We start from the raw sequence: 19,497 nt of genomic DNA on the forward strand, positions 1-19,497 counted from the left end.
CTTCCTTACAAATGTGGGACCATTTAAGAGGAAAAAGATTTAGTGCCAAGAAGCGCTGTTACAACAAAGAAATTGTCAACCAAACACAAATTTCTTAGCTTTTTGCGCTAAATTTATTATACTACAGAGATAAGAAGATATTCTTGGCATTAAACGTACTACACTGCAGTGGTTTGAATCATATCTGATAAATTTAACTTTGTGCATACTAATGTGGGGTCTTCTTCACAAACAAAAGTTAGTTCCACAGGGTTCTGTACTGGGACCAATACTTTTTACGTTATAAATGCTTCCCTTTGGCAACATTAGAACACACTCTATTCATTTTCATTGCTATGCAGATGATACCCAGTTTTATTTATCCATGAAACTAGATGGTAAAAAATCAACTAGTTAATGTAGCCATGTTTTATATACATAAAGATCTGGATGACTTCTAATATTCTTATAGTTAGGGCTGGATCAGGTGATCCTGAACTATCTCTTTGTTATACTGCAGTAGGATTAGAGTGCTGGGGATTTCCCATAATGCACTGAGTGTTTCTTGTTTAGATAGACAGACTTGTATTGTGCAGGAAACAGTGAACATAAGAGTGAAAATACTAATTTCTTTTCACTTCCTGTGTGTTTGTAAACCACTTCGTGTTGCAATGGTTCAATGAAAGTCCAGACTTTGGCGGGACTCTTAAGAGAGCTGTGGTTAAACAAATGTCCTCTGTAAAGATGATTTTTAAACATAATATCCTGATATGTAAAACCTGAAAGTGGGTGTACTTTCACATGACAACATTTTCATGCAGCCATCCATCCATACATTTTATTATGCCATTTAGCCAGGACTCAGACACTTCATATAATCTATTCCAGTACAATGCTCACTTTCTCTCCAAGCCAGTAAACACCCACCACCTTTAAACTCCACAACCTCAGTTAAACAAACTTTATGTTCAAGGTTGAAGTTTCAAAAGAATTTTAAAAAAGCACCTGATAGTTTCTCACAAGGTTATTAATACCCTATGAAAAGTTTATGGCTGATAGGTATAGATCATTTTTCTTTTATGAAATTGGAACAGTTCCACTTTAAATGTCCCAAATGAAACATGTTAAGCCAATACTGTAACCTTTGCTGCCCTTAAAATCTGAATGCTACTAGTCTTTCTGTTTTTTTTTAGTGTACATGTGATGTCTGCTTAAAAGCATTTGAACAACTGGCATGGGTAGTGAGCTAAATGAAGCATATGTCCTGGTTAAGTGGTGGGAAAAGAAGCCACTGCAGCCAACCTATCTAAGTCTTCTAAAGACAGTAATACAGGAAATGAAAATAGAAATAAAAGAGGAAAGCAAAGAAATAAAAATCAAGTCAAACTAATAAACGGCTTGACCATAAATGTCTTACATGTTTCCACTTAGGTTTTTCTTAGAGAGAAAATTTGCACGTGTTGGCTTTCACTGAGGTGTCTCTGTGCTCCTCTTGGACGAGGATAATACGTTCACCTAGACACAGAGTGTGTGAGCTATTTTTAACAGCCACCATCACTGGGTCCTTTTTTTTTTTACAGCACCTTTCTAAGCAAAGAATTGCCTGTGCATGAGGAGAGCTAAAAATGGAAACCATTAGAACAGAATTAACATAAAAGCCAGTGGATGCTCCGGTTCATCTGACTTCTGTAGATTTAATGTTTTGAAGCACCTTCAAAGAAAGAATTAGAACAACAATTACACTGGACCTACATGCTCTGTAGAGATATGTGTTGTATTTAACAATGACTCAAGGTTTTGTTGATTTCTTGAGAATTTAACTTTTACTCTCAAATGTAACACATACATGATGTTGTAGAGGAACTACTTTTAAACAGATGGGGACAAATTAATTTTAGAATATGCATTTTTTTATATGGCAAATTACAGCAATGGTTAATAAGTGGTTTCTTTGTTGCTACATAGTGCAGGATGGGTAGTTCGGTTTCTTTGATTTCTGAAGAATTTGGTCTCTGGTTTTATTTGGGGAGGGTGTTAGCTGCAGAGACATATTGTATAGGAAACTGACCAGCACAGTGTCTTTCTAAATGCAATGTGCTTAATGCAGATTATTCCTTCAACTTACTATGAACAGTAGCATAAACAGTTTTGTTTTGTGTGTTTTCGCATGTAAGTTGACCTATAAAGCTACACCCTTTTTGAGCAGGATGTGATCTTTCCCAGTGTTCAACTGCCCAAACGTCTGTAGTGAAGGGTAGAGAAAGGGTGACTCACTGAGCATCAACTTCAGGTTGTATGTATGAAAAAAAACTAACAAACGTGAATGCATAGGCTTAATGTACTCTGCACCCTGCAGCTGTTTTCAGTTCTAAATTACTTTTACCTGATGATGTGCACACAACTACTGCGGGGGTGTCAAACTCAATTTCACTAAGGGCCACACTGGGAAATGAATCTAGACATGTTTAGATTAATGACATGCTGTAATTTAATCTAAAAATAAAAACATCCTGAATAATACAGTTTCATATAATCCCCATAAGGGGCTCAATAGAAATTCAGCCCCTTAGTCAAAGAAAAAACATCCTTTATATTGTCCTTGCACACGTTTCTTAAAGTTTCACTCAGTCTGTTTCATAAGACTGAATACAAAAAATGAATGGTTGTGGTGGGAGAACAATGAAGATATTTCGCCATTTAGTTTACGTCTTGTATACAGTTATTTGGCGCACATAAAAATGTGCAAATGTGCAGAAAGATAAACAGACATAAAAACCAGATGCCTAACTTAAACTGTATGATTCACCTGACATTTCCTCTTCACAGTTGCTTCAATTTGAGATTTAGTTTGTGCTTTTTCATGCAGCTGCATGGCACTTACTGACTCTGTTGCCCCAGTGTTGCATAATTGTATGAGACTGACTTATCAGATACATGGGCTTTTCTTTACACTTAAAATTGCCTGTGCAACTGGTGTGTTCTTGTGTTTTGTCTGAATGAATGAAAAGTAATGCTGTAGGTGACGTCAGACGCCAGGGAACTGGTGGAAAGAAAACGAATGGCAGCTTAGAATTTAACAAAGGTTTTTTCAAGCTTCAATTATACCAAATTGACAAATAACTAACCACATTTGCTTAATGCTCAGACAATCCACCAAGTGGTGCGTCATATATATGTATATATGTATATATATATATATATATATATATATATTCACAGAATCGCTACAAAAGCTGAGCACCTTGAATTACACACCGGACAGAGTAATTGTTGAAAGTCGGTATATTTTCACTTCGTATGTCATACAAAACTCTTTGTCACATTCAAGATTAGCTCTACAGACATTTTCTTGTTATAACATTGTGTTCTTCCAGACTCATTAGTGTCGAGTAATTTCACCAGAGTTTAGAAAAATACAGTCATCATCATAAAAAGATGAATATATCTAGAATTGAATAAAAACAATGTAAAGGTTAGTTTAATTTTAACACACAAAAAAAGACAAAGCAAACAGATGAGGCAACATCAGATTACTACTTCCGTTCACTGTTAGTACCTAACCACACAGATTTTAGGTTAGTACAGAAACAAAAACACATCTATAGAAAATTCTAAACATTTTCTTAATCTGTTCCACTAGCATGTCCAGTGTGTGTATAACCAAAGTCCTTACATAATCTCTAAAGACAATCCATATTATTTATTAATACAAGCTGCTTAGGACTCCAGAAAAATCTAATAATTGGTATTTTGCTAGATTATTGTAGCAGATATAATCTAATATATTCTGGCATTACACTTTTATCTAACAGTCACAGTTTATCTTTGGTAATACAGAAATTGCAGGCTGGGTTACAGACTCACTTATAATCTTTTTCTTGTTACAATTATTAGCTCAATTCAAACTCACTTAATTGTTCGATCTTATTTGTCTGATTATTATTTCAACCAAGTTTATCTGTATGTTTTGTTCTTTCATGCTCTTCTTATATGTTATATGTTCTTATATTTGTGAGTGATAAATTCGTGTGTTAAACCATGCAGGTGTCACTAGTGCCACTTCACAATAACAGTCACCACCTTCTGACCGGATGGATAGGTTTGCTCTCAAGCCTGCAGCACAGTGTTACGTTCAAAGGCAGCTGCATAAAAGTGCATTTTCAATGGCAGGTGTACACACATGGAAAAAGCACTGTGCACATTCACCCCAAAACCTTCATCTTGTCCTCAACAAGGCAAATTCACTTCCATTACATCTGTACAGTGTAAACACAAATGGTTTGATATTTCATGCCTCAAAAACAATTTCCACTTTCCTATTTAAGAGCTCACACATATCTACATTAAATTATATCTTTAAAATTGCAAACACAATGTATGTCTTGCACACAAATAAAGATGATTAACACTTTTTGCAGTCTAACAGTTGTCTGCAAGAAAGGTTTTGACACAAGCAGTATAAAAAAGGCATTCACTGTGAATTATGGTAGCTTTGGATTGTCACCCCAATACGCTATCAGAAAACAAATGTATGTTGTTTGACAATAAAATAAAATACATTGCCTTCTGAGGATGTAGTAGACCTGATTGAAACAAAAGAATCTCCAGTATTTGGGGGAACTGTGTCGCATACGGTTAGGTCCATATGCATTTCTTGGTACACCACCACAGCGGATTTTAAATCAAATAACCAGTATCTGACTGACTTTCAGCTTTAATTCAAGGGGTTTAACAAATGCATTAACTGTTTAGGAATTTCAAAAGATTTTAGAAGATTTTCAGAGGTTCAAAAATAATGGGATAACCCACTGACAAGTATTTAATGGCCAGGTGAGGAAATTTTCTTAATTATTTCATTACATCTTCAGCAAATAAAAGATTTGGATTTGACTCCAAGTGTTGCCATCGTTAGGTCAAAATTTACCTCTCGGAGAGATCGCAAAAAATTTACGACTGGCCGAATCAACAATCTGGTACAGAAGGCATGCACTGGCCATCTCAGCAACACCAAAAGATAACTAACATGTAAGATGACAGAATTATTTCTTTGATTAAGAAAAACAACTTTCAAGTAGATATTACTTTCAAAGTGTACAATCAAGAGATGCTTTTAAAGTGCAAATCACTGATTGCAAGGATAGGAAAGTCACATTAGACTCCCTAACCCCAAAAAACTGACTTAGATTAATAGATTAACTAAACAAAAGAGAAGAGGAAGGAAGATAAAAGTATGGAGAAAGAGAGAAATGGCTCATGGTCTGAAGCGTAGCACGTCATCTGTCAGACATGGGGGAGGTGATGTTATGGGCATGAATGTCTGCTAATGGAACCTGATCACTAGTGTTTATTGACAATGCAACTGCTCTGCTCTCAACCCAGCAGTAGATACTTTTAGCTTTTAATAAGTAAATGCAAAACGAAATGCACAAAAGACCCACAAACAATCAGCAACTGAAGGTAGTTGCAGTAAAGGCACAGCAGAACATCTCCAGGAAAAAAACACAGATGTTCATGAGTTCTACACTTCAGGCACTCACTGACTGCAAAGAATTTCATCCAAGTATTAAAAAAGACTGCGTAGAAAAATGGCTGTAGTTTCTAAAGAGTTGGTGTAAAAGTTTTGTAAACCTCTTAAATTAAAGCTAAAAGTCTGCACTTCAATCACATCTTGAGTGTTGAAATTAAAATCCAGAGGTGATGTACAGAGGCAGAATAACAAAAGCTGTCTCCAAATACTTTTGGACCTTACTCTATGCGTATATATATTTATGGTTACAACTATGTGGGCATTGCATCATTAACAAGTAACTGGTACAGTACACCATAACATACGAATATTTTCCACATCCAAACACAGGTACAAATTCTACTGATATAGAAGACAGACTGGATGAATATGATGGTGAATGACCGAGCTCTGTACTCCATATGTAGCAATGTTCCTTAAATGGAGTTTACCAGATTGGAATGGCTTACTGCTGCAGATAAAGCATCCAGTCTTTAACATATCACCATGCAACTCACTCAACTGGTGCAAAATCGATAGTCCTCTTCACTTCACTTTGTGTTGTGCTTGGTCTTGTAAGCAAAGTGAAGAGTTTGAGGCACTGCAGTGGTCTGACAAATCTTCATAGAGCCACTTGTTGTGAAAAAATACATCTACTGTAGAATCACTGCCCTTTCCTTAAAAATGAGAGGAGCTTCATAAGTGCAAAGCATGCCCTCTATTAAAATGCATTATTAACATGAAAACATCATATAAAGATTAGCAGTAAAAGTCAAGACCGAACCACAAATAACTGGCTATCGAGATTTTTTTAAACTGAAAAATCATGGAAAAAGTAATGGCTTGTGGGTAATTATTAAACTGAATGAACTAAACATGCAAAACAATACATTTAACAACATCATGTGGAATCAATAACACTGATCAAGTAACAGTACTGCTTTTTGGTATTACAGTGGCTTGTAAAAGTGTAATGACTCCACTGTAATAGTTGAATAATCAAAGTCACAGTCACGCCTGCCTGAGCTGCTCTTTAAACAGATGTAACAATCGTCAGCTAAAGCTTCCGATTAAAAAATACGCTGTAAGTCATTTTTTTGCAGAATTAAAACTGCAAATATTTCACTGTTGACAACAACAGTCTTTAAAGCAGAAAATTACACAAACATGCTTCCATAGGGGTTTACTTCTAAATACAGAAGGCCCCTACTACAATCCACAGACATCCTCCTCACCAGACTGACTTTTACAATTCTAATGTCAGTATGTTTTTTAAATATACGTCTCTTAAATGGTGTTTATGGTCTTCATTAACAGCAGGCTGTGATTGTCATTACCATAACAGCAGCACAGTGACTAACTACGTCCTGGGTTTATTACGAGCCAGGGACCTTTGTTGGATATTATACTCCTCTGTCTCTCATTAACGCCTGCCTGCCTCTAGACTGACGGAGCAATAGTGAAAAAAACAAATCAAAAACAAATATGTTTAGTTTTTTCAGTTATGAAGACAGACGCAGACTTCCTAGCTTTTCAGTATGTCTTTAAATGTAACTTCTGTAAGATTTAGTTGACAAACACCAAAAACTACAATCCTGTATGTTGTTCACGCTCTTTCATTGTTGGGGTTGAGGATGGTAAAGTGGAAAATGTGTGCAAGTGTTATCAAGCAAGGCTTTGACTCCTCTTTCATGCTGAAGATGTCTTCTGCTGGGACCACTTTCAATATTTTGATTTCTGAATTCTCAAGCAATGCCTTGTACCACCAGTTATGACAAACAGAAAGACCTTGGAAGAATCTTGAGAGGTGCCGACAGTCCTTCTGCTACTTGAGGTGCTCAATAATTGAGATCTCGCCTCTCTCCAGGTCCGGTCCGTTCATGACCAAAGTGCCATTTATGACCGAAGGTGTCAATCCATGCAGTCCGGCCTCCTTCTCGTTTTTGTCCCGTTCGTTGTTGAAATTGACAGACACAGCCCGCTTGGGCAGGGTGACCTCGGGAGCCGGGCTAAATCCCAGCTCTGAAGACAACTTGCGTTTGATTGACGCGGCACGCTGGAACTTGTCGTGGATCTCAATGCTAACACGACGGCGGGTTTCTTTGAACTCTGCGGAGACATTTGCCGTCCACTCTGCAGCATGCGCCCGGATCTCTCCAACCTGCAGTGACACAAAGACATAAAGAGGTCAGTAGAAATGCATTAAGATGACAGGAGACACATGATAGCCGGCAACAAAAAGACTTTCCCAGGTTTTTTTTTTTTTTTTTAATCCGATAACAATGAAAGTAATATTTGCACACCTATTTAAAATATACTTCACCATCACCGTCTCATCCTCAGGTGTATATAATATATAATCACGTATGTATTTTGTGTTGCTGATATAAACAGGACTCATCTTCATGTATATTTACTACAGAGTTGCTGTTGTGATTCTTTGATATCTCTTTTAGACTGCAAAGTGTAGCTCACTTTCTTTCTGTGTGTATATTCTATATTCATTACAAGTGTGAGTGCATGTTTATTGTTTTCTGATCATTCTGATGTTTGAAGCTCAGACGTTCGTCTTTGTTGTATTTCCAGATTCTTGTTTACTATTCTAGTACTGTGACTCTTAGTTCTGCTAACACTGAGTTTTAATTTATCTTCAATCCTGTTGGCGAGTGTTACAATATTGTGGTCGGGTTTCTGTCTTGACTTTGTTATTGATGCCTCCCAAGAGTTTCTCTGTATCATGTTAGTCTTAGTTTTTTGTCTCTTACTGGTTATCTTTTCGGTTATTTCCTGTTTTACTTTGATAGTTAGTCGTCTCTGGAGCCTTGCTTTTACTTCTCCCCACGACTGTCTTGATTTGTCAATACAAATTCCTCATTTATACCAGCTGTGTATAAATAGTCCTGCCTTCAGTCTTTGTCTCAATGTGTGTGTGTGTGTGTGTGTGTGTGTGTGCACTGCAGCCATACAATTTATGGATAATAAGATCTGCAGAGCCATTCTGCTACCCCATCTGGCCAAACATGAAATCTCTTGAAGATAGTGATAATGTCTGTACTTCTAACTGCATCTGCGGTGACTTATGATAATAACACGCCTGCATCTACAGGCCAGTGAGATGGCATATCACAGCAGGACTGCAAGATGTGATTATGTCATTGTGCTCTTGGCAAAAATGTGACTTTTGTCCCATGAGACTCCAGAGCATGTTTTTGATAATAACTGCTAAAAATGTATGAAACATTCTTTATTTATGCTCACCAGCAAGATCCAGGTAGCACAAAGAACACAGCTGTATCATTCAGAAGGAGACCCTGACAGTTTTTAATAAAGGGCTAAAAATGTCCAGAAGTCCCTTTTTGGAAACAAGGCTGGATTTATTTTCTTAATCTCTGTTATATTTAGTTTTAAGGTCATTTGATATTAAGCTTCATCATCACACATTGTCTAAATGATCTCTATTTCCCTCTGGGGATGATCACAATAAGATCCAGTGCTTGTGTTTTGATGGCAGTGAGTCGATTGGATTAGAAAACAGTCGTATCACTGAAATGACTTTAAACAGAGGGCAAAAGTTGAAGTGGCGATATGGCATAATGTAGCTCGAATAATGAGTGTCATTGTATAGAAAGAGGCACATGGTGACAGGTACACATAAAGCTGATAAAAGGAACAAAAACAAGCTGCAAAAAGTTAGACGAAGCCAGTAAATGAAGCAGAAAATAGAAACCGTACCTCTTCTTTTGTCCTCTTGGAGATGACTTTTAGCCAGTCTCCAATCATACTGAGGATAGCAGCAAAGTAGGCCAGCCCAACCAGAATCCAGAACCACACGACTGGTTTATAGTAGTCCATGTACTCAATATCTGACCCACCTACACACACACACACACACACACACACACACACACACACACACACACACACACACAGATTAACGAGACAGATCAACATGATTCAGAGAACCAGGTCCAAACTCTGTCTTAGCATTAAATCACTGGTTGTGTTTTTTACCTGCCACAAAGTCCCCAAAACCAATAGTAGTCAAGGTGATGACGACAAAGTACAGGGACTCCAGCGCAGACCAGCCCTCGATGTGTTTAAAGATGGCTGCCGGGAGAGCCACAAACAGCAGGCAGCCAAACAGCACGAACAGCAGCGTGGATATGACCCAGATCTTTGTCTGACTGATCTCCCCATGCTACACGGGAAAGAAAAGGACATCATTCAAATACTCAACATAAACTTTGTGTGTCTGCAGGCAGGGAGAATCCAGACATTCAGATCCCAAAGGTATAATACTGGATTAGATTCCTGGACTTGACATCACACCCAAATAAAAGTACAAAAGTGTCACCAAAGGAAAAGATGAAAAATGAAAGAACTCAGTAGATGTTGATGTGGAGGTTGTGTTAATCTATGCATACAAGGCTAGCTCGAGTTACTTCTAATTACTCCAGTCTACCTGTAAAACAGCATTTAGTCATAATTAAGCTGTAGTATTACTCAATCGAAAATGTTAATTCGGTGTAAACCTGCAGAATGACAATATTTCATATAAAATAAAAGACAACATGTTTCTCTCTGGAGGAGAGTCAGTGGAGGACTGACTGATAATAATAATAAAGCAGACTGTTAAACAGAAAACTCTGAAGTGAAATGCCGAATTAGGCTGACGCTGTAAGCAGTAATGGCATTATTCCATAAATTGGTCCCGTGGGTGCAGCTGAAGAGAAAAGACATTCACTAAGGATAATGCTGCAGTCTCACACAGTCTGCACGGAGCAATCAGGCTTTCATAGTCACACAGGCACTTACACAATGAACTTTTGTCTTCTTTCCTTAATCACAATATTCATTACTCAGTCCCTCGGGTGCCCTGAGAGCAGCGGGAGGAGGAAATCATTCTAAAGTACGTTTCTGTTTTCAGATTTCTGCTCCTTCAAGACTACAAAACAAATTATTCACACCAGCTACTTAAACTTTGAAGATATGACTGCGAGCTGAGTCACCTTTGTCTCTCTTAATAGATCTTCAGGCTTTTTTTTGCAACATGTGAGAAGAATGTAACAACACAATAAATGAACAAATCAGCTTGAAAATGAGTGCCCTGCAACGACAAATACAAAGAGATCTTTTTCTCATTTGGATGAGCATCAGGTGTTTTAATGAGCACTGACTCCAAAATAAAGGAAATGATTTACTCAGTTTGAGCACACTTACAATATTGCTTTTTTTCAGTTTTAGTGGTCAGTGGGTAATGCATGATCTTACTGTTCCTATTGATGTATCTTTAGAGTACTAAACGTTTGGGTCTTTAGATTTCTCTAATTGTGACTGTATTTGTAGTTTGAATTTGTATGTGTTTAGGGTCGGATTATTATGATTCCTCTTATTTTGGGTCCATTTCGACTTGATTTTATTATTATTGTAATGTCTTTCAGTTTTGTGGTTAGAGTTAGTCTTTGGTTCCTCTGTTTTCAGGGATGGTTAATTTATATTAATTTTTCTATTAGCACTAGTCTCCTTAGTGTTCATGTGTGTGTCTTCTTCTGCATTCCCCTGTCCCTAACTTCTTAGTAAGTGTTTTAACACTTAAAAACACAAGTTAGTAAAACTCGAGGGATGGCACAAACCATTGTGAATTTCTAAGGCCTTGCACTAAATCGACAAGCTCCAGACTGTATATCTCAACTTCTTCTTAAACAAACTGCTGTTCACTGTCTTCGTTCACAAACTTAAAATCTATTAGCTGTCCCCTCATACAAAGGCGAAGACTGTGGTGGATAGAGCCTTTCAGTCTGTGGCACCAAGGCTCTGGAACAGTTTACCAATCCAGCTCTGTTTGGGTGACTCTGTGAAGTCTTCAAAAGAAACAGTTCAAAACTTTTCTGTTTTTTCAGGTCATTTTTAAGCAATAAATTTCAAAAAAGAAAAGCCAAATGTTGTGAATATGATACAAAATCAAACTCATATATGCAAATTAATAATGAATTATTGTTTTGTGAGAAGGTTCAGTAAAAGCTCCATCTTCAAAATATTTACATTTTCTGGTAATTATTTTATGGTTCAGGCTTTGAAAGTTTAATGTGATCGTGTTTGATAGTCCACACTCACCACGAACATCTTCTCCACTTTGTCAATGCCCTTGCCAAATATGGTGCCGAGCTGGTCTCCTACACCGGCCAAAAGGAAGCCAAACAGCGGTATCCCTAACAAAGCATAGACAATGCAGAATATTTTCCCGCCTTCAGTGTGGGGAGAGATGTTCCCAAAACCTGCGAAGAGGACACATCACCAGTGATTTGATGATTTGAATCACGGTATTCGTTGCATGAAGACTGCATTTGTGAATTTAATACAGGTTGGAAGATATCCAACCCCTACACACGAAACCCTGCTGGATAGATAGTGAAATATATTAGCTGCGTTTTTAAATTACACTTCTATGACACTGCATGTTTCCATTTTTGAATATATTCTATCTAATTACAAAAAGAGTTAATATAACTCAACTAAGGTGGAAGAGAAGTACAGTGTCATGCAAGTAGAAATGATCACTGTGTTGAAAGTGAGAAAAATTTAAGAAATCTATACACATGCATGCACAAAGTAAATGTATGGGGAAGGTAAGTGTGCTAGTTTGATTATATCCACAAAGCAGATGTATAATCAATAACTAAAGAAAGGTCAGTGTTATGTAACTGACTGTAAGAGCTATATTTAGAGGACTGTCAACTCAAAAGTAAACATAAATTAATTAAAAACGGAAAATATACAATGTGGTTCTTTCGGTCTGAACATAGATGCTCTTTGTGTGAGTGTATGTGTGTGTTTCCTACCAATGGTTGTGATGACAGTCCCAGCAAAGAAGAAGGCAGAGCTCAGGTCCCACAGGCTGCTGTTGTTGGTCATTGTTCCTGCAGGATTTACTCCTGAACGGATGGCGGACACAACTTGCTAAAAAGTAGAGAGAAATTAAAAGACAGCCAGAGTCACAGACAGCAACAAAATAAAGTGCAACTATTAAAATATAAGATATGGGAAAATAAGAGTATGAATATAAACATAAATATGATTGTTTACAGTTTACATCAGCAGATGGAGTAAGCGATAACAGGGTGAATAAATTAGAGGTGGTATTGTAGTTCTCCTGTCTGGTAAGCTAGGATGGTATTAGAGTATTATACATGATAAAGTGTTGTTGTGTGTGGGCACAGCTTTAAAATGTATTTAAACATCCTCCCTGTAGAATGAGGAGTCATTCAGTCTAAAAGCCACAGGCAGAAAAGATCTCCTGTAGTGCTCAAACCTGCACGTCAGAGCAGCCTCTTACTGTGAGTGCTGTGATGACCAATCAGGGTGGCATGCATTGTTGGATTGTCCCTAATGCTGAAGAGTTTCATCAGCATCCTCCTCTCAGACATCAGTAAATCATTAAAAACCTACTATAAGACACTTTTCTTTGCAGATGTGCAGGAATGTGTTTTTGTGCTTGCCTGTCTAACGAATTAAAGAAGGAAAATATATGAAATATCACTGTAAACGAGGCAAATATCTGCACGTGATAAAGGCAATACATTATCTTTACGAATCTATGAATTTAGGAATTTCTGATTTTCTTGGGCCATAGCTGAAAGACCACACAAACAACAAGAGTCTGAAACAGAACAGAAACTCTCGGTATCTCAGACGCTCTTCCTTTTAAAGCTAAAGGAGCTGTCCATGGTGCTGAAACCAGTGTTGCTGTGCTGAATCATAGTAGGATACAGTGCATACGCTGCTCTACTTAATGCCTGAGTTTTAACATTAATATTGATGTCAGGTTAGTCTTACCTTAACCAGCTCCTCCAGCTGGCTCTGGTTGACACAGGAGTGTCTGGAAAGGAACTGCAGCTTCTGGGACAGGATGGCCAAACGCTGTTCACTATTAGAAAGAGAAAGAGTACTATTATGTCAACTGAACAACGTTTGATTTGGTTTATTTGGTTTATAAACATCAAAGACTAATGGAATTATATATATGACAGCCTAAATATTTTAGAGTAGGACTAATGTGCTCAGTATTTCTGTATTACTCATGGGAATCATTTGGGGGCTTTCCTACTTTGGTGAAATAAATAATCTCAGTCATGTCTTTGTTAACTGTGGGAAACGAAGGGTTCACAGCCAAATATACAGCACAGGATACTGGGAAAAATCAAATCTGTATTACCAGGCTGAGGTCATACATGGAAGGTCAGTCACTCTGGCAAACAAATCTGGCAGATAGAAGATCAGAAGCAAGATCCAACAAAATAGGCAAAAGATCACTCACATCAGGTCAGAAGTAGTAAGAACACAAAGGCACAAAGAGTACAACAAAACACGAGGAGCAGCAGGGCGTGTCTACAAGGGTTGTTTTTATGAAGACAGCACGGTCTGGAAAATGGGAAGTAAAGAAGTTGGGCTATGGATACCAAGGTAAGTGACTGAACAGAGATAAAGAGCTGGAAAGTGAGCAAAAGCTGGAAGCAGGAAGTGTATGACAAACAGATATTTCAAAATAAAACAGGAAGTGAAAAAACAGAAATCCAAACACATGATATGAAACTAACACAGAAGCCCAATAATTAAGTGCAGTAGAACTGTACATGTTTTAATGACTCAATCAGTTTCATGCTCCCAATCAAGAGCAGAAACTACTAGCACAGACTTGTATATATTCTTTAGTCATCTGTGTTGAAGACTGCATTAAACTAGGGCTGTTTCAGGAAGTGCACTAAAGGGTACCCAGTGGTGAGCTGAAAATACATAAAGCTAAAAGTTTACATCTAAACATTTATTACTTTAATAAACATAATAATATATTTTCACTTTAAATAAATATTCATAGAAGATCAAGCACACCGCACTTATTTGTAGGGTCTTAACCTTTGGGTTCATTGCCACAGATTGGAGAGGAGCAGTTATGGGAGGGGTGGGACAGCTAAATAGATGGATGGATGACTGGCCTACCTCTCTTTAACCTGCTTACCTCTCATGGGGCTGCTCCAGGGATCTGAAGACTGCTGCTCCCATCACCAGGTACAGAACCACCAAAAGAAAGATGGCTGTCACCGTCTTCCACTTCATCACTGTGGCAACCACCTGCAACACTTCAGCTTGTTAATCAAACCATATACATACCTGCATGCAAGAGGTGTCCCAAAATAAACTACAATGACACCACAGGGTGTAACAAAAAATCTGTGAAAACATCTCATTTTTCCTCACCTCGCTCTCCTCCGGAGGCGTCAGTGTCATTGGCTTTGTGGAGAAGGAGAGGCGGGGCTTAGTGTTGTGAGTGGCGGATTTAGGGTCCAATAAGTCTGGAGCTGCCACTGCCAGGGGAAATGAGAAAATGGCATTCAATTATTTTCCCTCCCATGCACTTTTCTCCCTGCCTGTCTCTGCTCATACATGCTCTAGTCAACAGATTTAGCTTGTTAATTTTAGAAAGCCTTATGAATAAATCACCAGCAAAACTTTGAAGTGGTTGTTACATGCTAACACTGGAAAAGGGCTGAGTCAGGCCCTTAAGTTGAGTTTAGCTACACCTGGGTGTGTGACATGTATCTGTGCTTTTATAAAATCCAACATATGATGAGTGATGTGCATCTTAAATATAGACAAATATGGTGAGAGTATGAAGGCTATGACTTTCTGAAAGAGCAATAGAAAAGCAAGGGCGAATGTGGCTAAAGATACCCCAAGAGGAAAAAAGGTGCTGAGGCCTTTGTAGAAGAAGTGTTTTAAATTATGAAATGTATGTAAAATCAATTCACTCTGCAAATCCTGGAAGAATTAGCATAAAACCATTGTTGTATCAGCTGTTTTATTCTGCTGTAGTTTGCATGCACTTCTGCAGTTTGTTGCAGCACGTTTCTTGAATTTGCTATAAAGGGGACTTATTCTGCTGGTTTCCCACCCTACATTTTTATACCTGGACTCTCCTAAAGTAGAGTTTCATGATTCACAGCTGCTGTGCTCATGGCCAGAGCAGTGTGCTGGGGAGGACCACATTAGGGATATCCCCTCTCTCTGGCATCATTTAGACCCAAATTTACAAAAAAAAAAAAAAAAAGCCTTGAACTGGATGCCAAGTTTAAAACCTGAGCTGTTGAGCTGGTCTGACTGATTCAGCTGCTGACATACTGGGATTTTCCCACCCGACAATCTCTTGGGTTAATTGAGAATAGTTTAAAGAAGAAAAAAGTGATTGTCAGTTCTCAGGATGAAAATATCTATATGATGCCAGAGGTCAGAGGAGAATGTAACAGTAACCAAGGTATGCAGAAGAACATGTACAACATGTCGAACCTTGAAGCTGATGGGCTCTAACAGCAGAAGACCGCACCAGGTATCACTCCTGTCAGCTAAGAACAGAAAACTGAGGCTACAGTTCCAATATGATTGGGAAAATGATTTCTGCTGCAACCTTTGGATGAAAACATGAAAACATGGATCCATCATGCAGTGTATAATGAATTCAAGCTGGTGGTGGGGGAATCGTGTGTGGAGAGATTTTCCACACTTTGGGCCCCTTAGTACAAACTGTTTAAACAAGTTGGTACAAACATTATCTGTAAACCCTAGAGATTAAATGGCATGGCATATCCGAGTATTGTTCCTAACTATGTCCTAAAAATATTCCTTTATGATCACAGCCATCTTTTAATGGCTGCTTTGAGCAAGATAGTGCACCATGTTACAAAGTTCAAATCATCTCAAACTGGTTTCTTGAACATGACACTGTACTCAAAAGGCCTCCACGGTCACCAGATCTCAATCCAGTAGAGCACCTTCAAGACGCTATCATGTCAATATGGACCAACATGAGGAGTGTTTCCAGCAGCTTGTTGAATCAATACCATAAAGAATTAAGACAACTCTGACGTGACCTCTCCAGAGTGTACTCCGCCTCTTGCCTTGTGACAGCTGGGTTAAGCTTCAACCCCCCCGCAACCATGAAAACAGTTAAGAAAATGGATAAATGGATGGCTAAAATAAGGGGTAATAAGTCCTGATTGATTACACTGTAAATGCAGAGATAATACAATTCTTTTCTTTTCAAACTTTGCTTTCTTGTCTCCCGGGAGGAGACACAAATCCCATTGGGGTTGCATCAGGAAGGGCATCTAGGGTAAAAGCTCTGCCAAATCAAACACTGTAGTGACCCACTGTGAATAAAGGAGCAGCCGAAAGCAGCTTCTTCTCCTTTTTCTTTTGTGACCAGGACAATGACATTTGTAAATTTAATTATTTCCCACAAAGAATGGAATACGCCTCACATTTAACATTCATCTTAAATGACATGTACTTACAAAACAAATCTTATAAAATAAGACAATAAGCAGATGAATAATATATATTTTCTCTATTCCTATCTAACATAACAGTTAATACACAGGACCTAAACTGCATTACAAGATGTGATATCCACTTAAAATGTTCATTGTCTTGGTTCTTTACTACACTTAACAGTCCTAATAATTGGTTAGGAAAGTATGGTCTGGGTTAAAGAGAAGAGAAGAGAAGAGAAGAGAAGAGAAGAGAAGAGAAGAGAAGAGAAGGCTGGTTTAGGCACATTTTCTACTAGCAATATTAAAAATGTTAAGAAAAGTTCATTAATAGTTCCCCAAATGATTGTAGTTCACACAAATACAACAAAAATAGATAAAATCAGAAAAAAACTGCAACATATTCAAATTCTTTTAAATGTTCTTCTTTATATACAGATTTATAAACAAAAACTGTATCAGGATAAAAATAAAATATATCAAAAATAAAAAGGTCAGAAGCATCCATCCTGATCACGTGCACTGCTGACCTACCGTTTATCTTAGAAACACTCCTCTTCCTTCCGATAGTGTCTTTCGCAAAAGTTAAACCATCCGTCTCTCTGTGATCATCAGTGTAGGGTTTGTTAATATAATGTTAGCAGTGAACACATGAATCATGGATTCTCTTTGAGGGGATTAGTTTTCGAAATAAAAAAGGAATTCAAAAAGCCTTTTTTCTGGCAAGCTGAGCTAGTTTAGCTGAATAAATATTTAGTGAAACAAAGCAAACACGTGCATGCAGCTGTGCAGGAAGGAGTCAAAACTTAGTCACACATAGGAACTCATAAACACACTTCAGCCTCTCCTCTTACTGTAGGTGGATAATTAAGAACAGTCTGCCGAGTTTTGCGTAAGTTTTGGGACTCCGTGTTATTTTTAGTGAAATTTGGGGTGAATCTGAGGTGTGGGTGATGCTGGTGTAACATCTTTTTCAAACTTCATGAGGTTATGAAGAAGTTTCAGGATAAGTTTTCTCCCATACAAACTGTGAATTCACTTACTCCTTGTTGCCTATCCGATGCCCTCCGCTCTCCTCTTCTCCTCGTCCGAGGCTCTCACTGCGTTTGGGGGAATCTTTCCTCTTCTGCGTGTCTCCTCCCTGCGGTGCTGAAGAGGGGGGACGAACTGGCGCTCCGTTTTCCCTCTGCTGTTCTACTTTTACCGCTGATGTGATGCTAGTGTTGAGTCTGCACCTTCCTCTTACTGTCTCCGCGCGCAACTCCAAAGGGTTTCCTCCGGTGTGTCTCTGTCGTTTGTTATTCTCGCTGCTGTTTCTGCTCTGGAGCATCTACTGCGCTCTGTCTGCGCTCTGGCTTTTTGAGCGCACCGCTGGACCGGTGGAATAACACCGACAGAAAGGAGGGGTTGGAGTGGGGTGGAGTAAGGACTGAGGGGTGGATGTGCAGGACACAGGGAGGTGCTTAGTGCCCAGGGAGGTTTCTAGAGGGTTTGAGGAGTTCCAATAAATGTGCAGTGATTTTGCTGCACGGTTTTTTTTTTTTTGTCATGATTCTGACTGCTGATCGATACCAGAGCAACATGCCTGAAACTTATGCACAAAAGGGAGACGCTGCCCGGTGATGGCCATGTGGTGATTCCCTGGGGCTAAAAAATTAAAGTAAAAAAAAAGAAAGAAAGAAAAGAAAAGCAGAATTACTTCTTTGCTCCCTACAGCCTGGTACAAGATAAGATACATTTCTTTACAGACAGTTTTTTCCCTTCATAATGGTAGGTGAGGCCTCACTTCTGCTAATTTGAGTAACTAAAGTCAGTTAACTGTTTTTGACTCCAACTCCAGGCCTTAAGGGCCGGTGTCTAGCAGGTTTTAGATCTCACCCTGGGTCAACACACCTGAATCAAATGATTAGTTCATTGCCAGGCCTCTGGAGAACTAAAAGACAGGCTGAGTAGGAAATTTAACCATTTAAATCAGCTGTACTGGATCAAGGATCAAGGACACATCTAAAACCCGCAGGACACCGGCCCTTGAGGCCTAGAGTTCCCTACCCCTGCATTAGGTAATAGTACATGGTACCAGGTACCTTTTTAGTAACCACTCGGCAAGTGTTCCAAGTAATCTGAGGCAATCATAAATGTAATGTCAGCAGACTGCATGCCACCGATTGGCTGATCAGTGGCGTTGCTCATGAGAGCGTTTCCTTCATGAAAATCAAAACCACATTTACCCGGCAAAGAGGGTAATAGCTACACAAAAAACCCAACACTGTGGTCCCTTTGTCTGACAAATAGCAAAGCACCGAGCAGCAGGTATACCATTGCCTCATCTTCCTTTCTTGTGGCGTTCATGATGCGTCCAAATTACATCACAAGACATTTGCCCGCGTTTCTATAACGACCCCACGCACATTAGGTGGGACTCAATTGTAATGGAATTCCAGTAGAGCTGAGCTGAGTCACACTGACCCAACCCAAGTAGTTTCTAATGGGAAAGGGCTAATAGAGACAGGCAACAATAACACTTATGGTCACTTTAGAATCACCAATCAACCTAACCCCATGCAAATCCATCTTTTATATACAGTCTATAGTATTCACACAGAAATAAAATCATGTTGGACAAACCTCCAAAAAGTGTTTATTATTAACAAATGGTTTGTTCAAGGTAGTCCGAATGATCTTTAGTGACCAGAC

The 19,497-nt window shown here is 38.6% G+C and overlaps 1 protein-coding gene across 3 annotated transcripts; it reads right to left on the reverse strand.

The window, feature by feature from the left end:
* Positions 1-3,246: 3,246 nt before the first annotated feature.
* Positions 3,247-18,684, reverse strand: kcnk2a (potassium channel, subfamily K, member 2a). Of its 3 annotated transcripts, XM_005458948.4 has the most exons (9): positions 17,847-18,684; positions 14,738-14,844; positions 14,499-14,611; positions 13,319-13,409; positions 12,325-12,442; positions 11,600-11,760; positions 9,497-9,683; positions 9,218-9,357; positions 3,247-7,646 (listed from the first exon to the last, which is right to left on the reverse strand). In XM_005458948.4, coding segments are annotated over exons 1-9 (1,254 nt in total). In that variant the 5' UTR covers positions 17,848-18,684; the 3' UTR covers positions 3,247-7,310. The 3 variants fall into 3 exon arrangements, with proteins under 3 accessions (XP_005459005.1, XP_025762784.1, XP_025762783.1); XM_025906999.1 differs by lacking the exon at positions 17,847-18,684 and having other exon boundaries at positions 13,698-14,611; positions 14,738-14,758; XM_025906998.1 differs by lacking the exons at positions 14,738-14,844; positions 17,847-18,684 and adding an exon at positions 13,698-13,743.
* Positions 18,685-19,497: the final 813 nt, after the last annotated feature.

This window comes from Oreochromis niloticus, linkage group LG1, assembly GCF_001858045.2.
Source record: "Oreochromis niloticus isolate F11D_XX linkage group LG1, O_niloticus_UMD_NMBU, whole genome shotgun sequence".
NCBI classification, from domain to species: Eukaryota; Metazoa; Chordata; class Actinopteri; order Cichliformes; family Cichlidae; genus Oreochromis; species Oreochromis niloticus.

Excerpts from the sequence above, each read along its gene's own strand:
- kcnk2a (XM_005458948.4), bottom strand. Across the intron at positions 11,761-12,324 it reads GACTGTCATCACAACCATTG|GTTTTGGGAACATCTCTCCC; the intron begins GTAGGAAACACA and ends TCCTCTTCGCAG. Across the intron at positions 9,358-9,496 it reads TTTTGGGGACTTTGTGGCAG|GTGGGTCAGATATTGAGTAC; the intron begins GTAAAAAACACA and ends GTGTGTGTGTAG.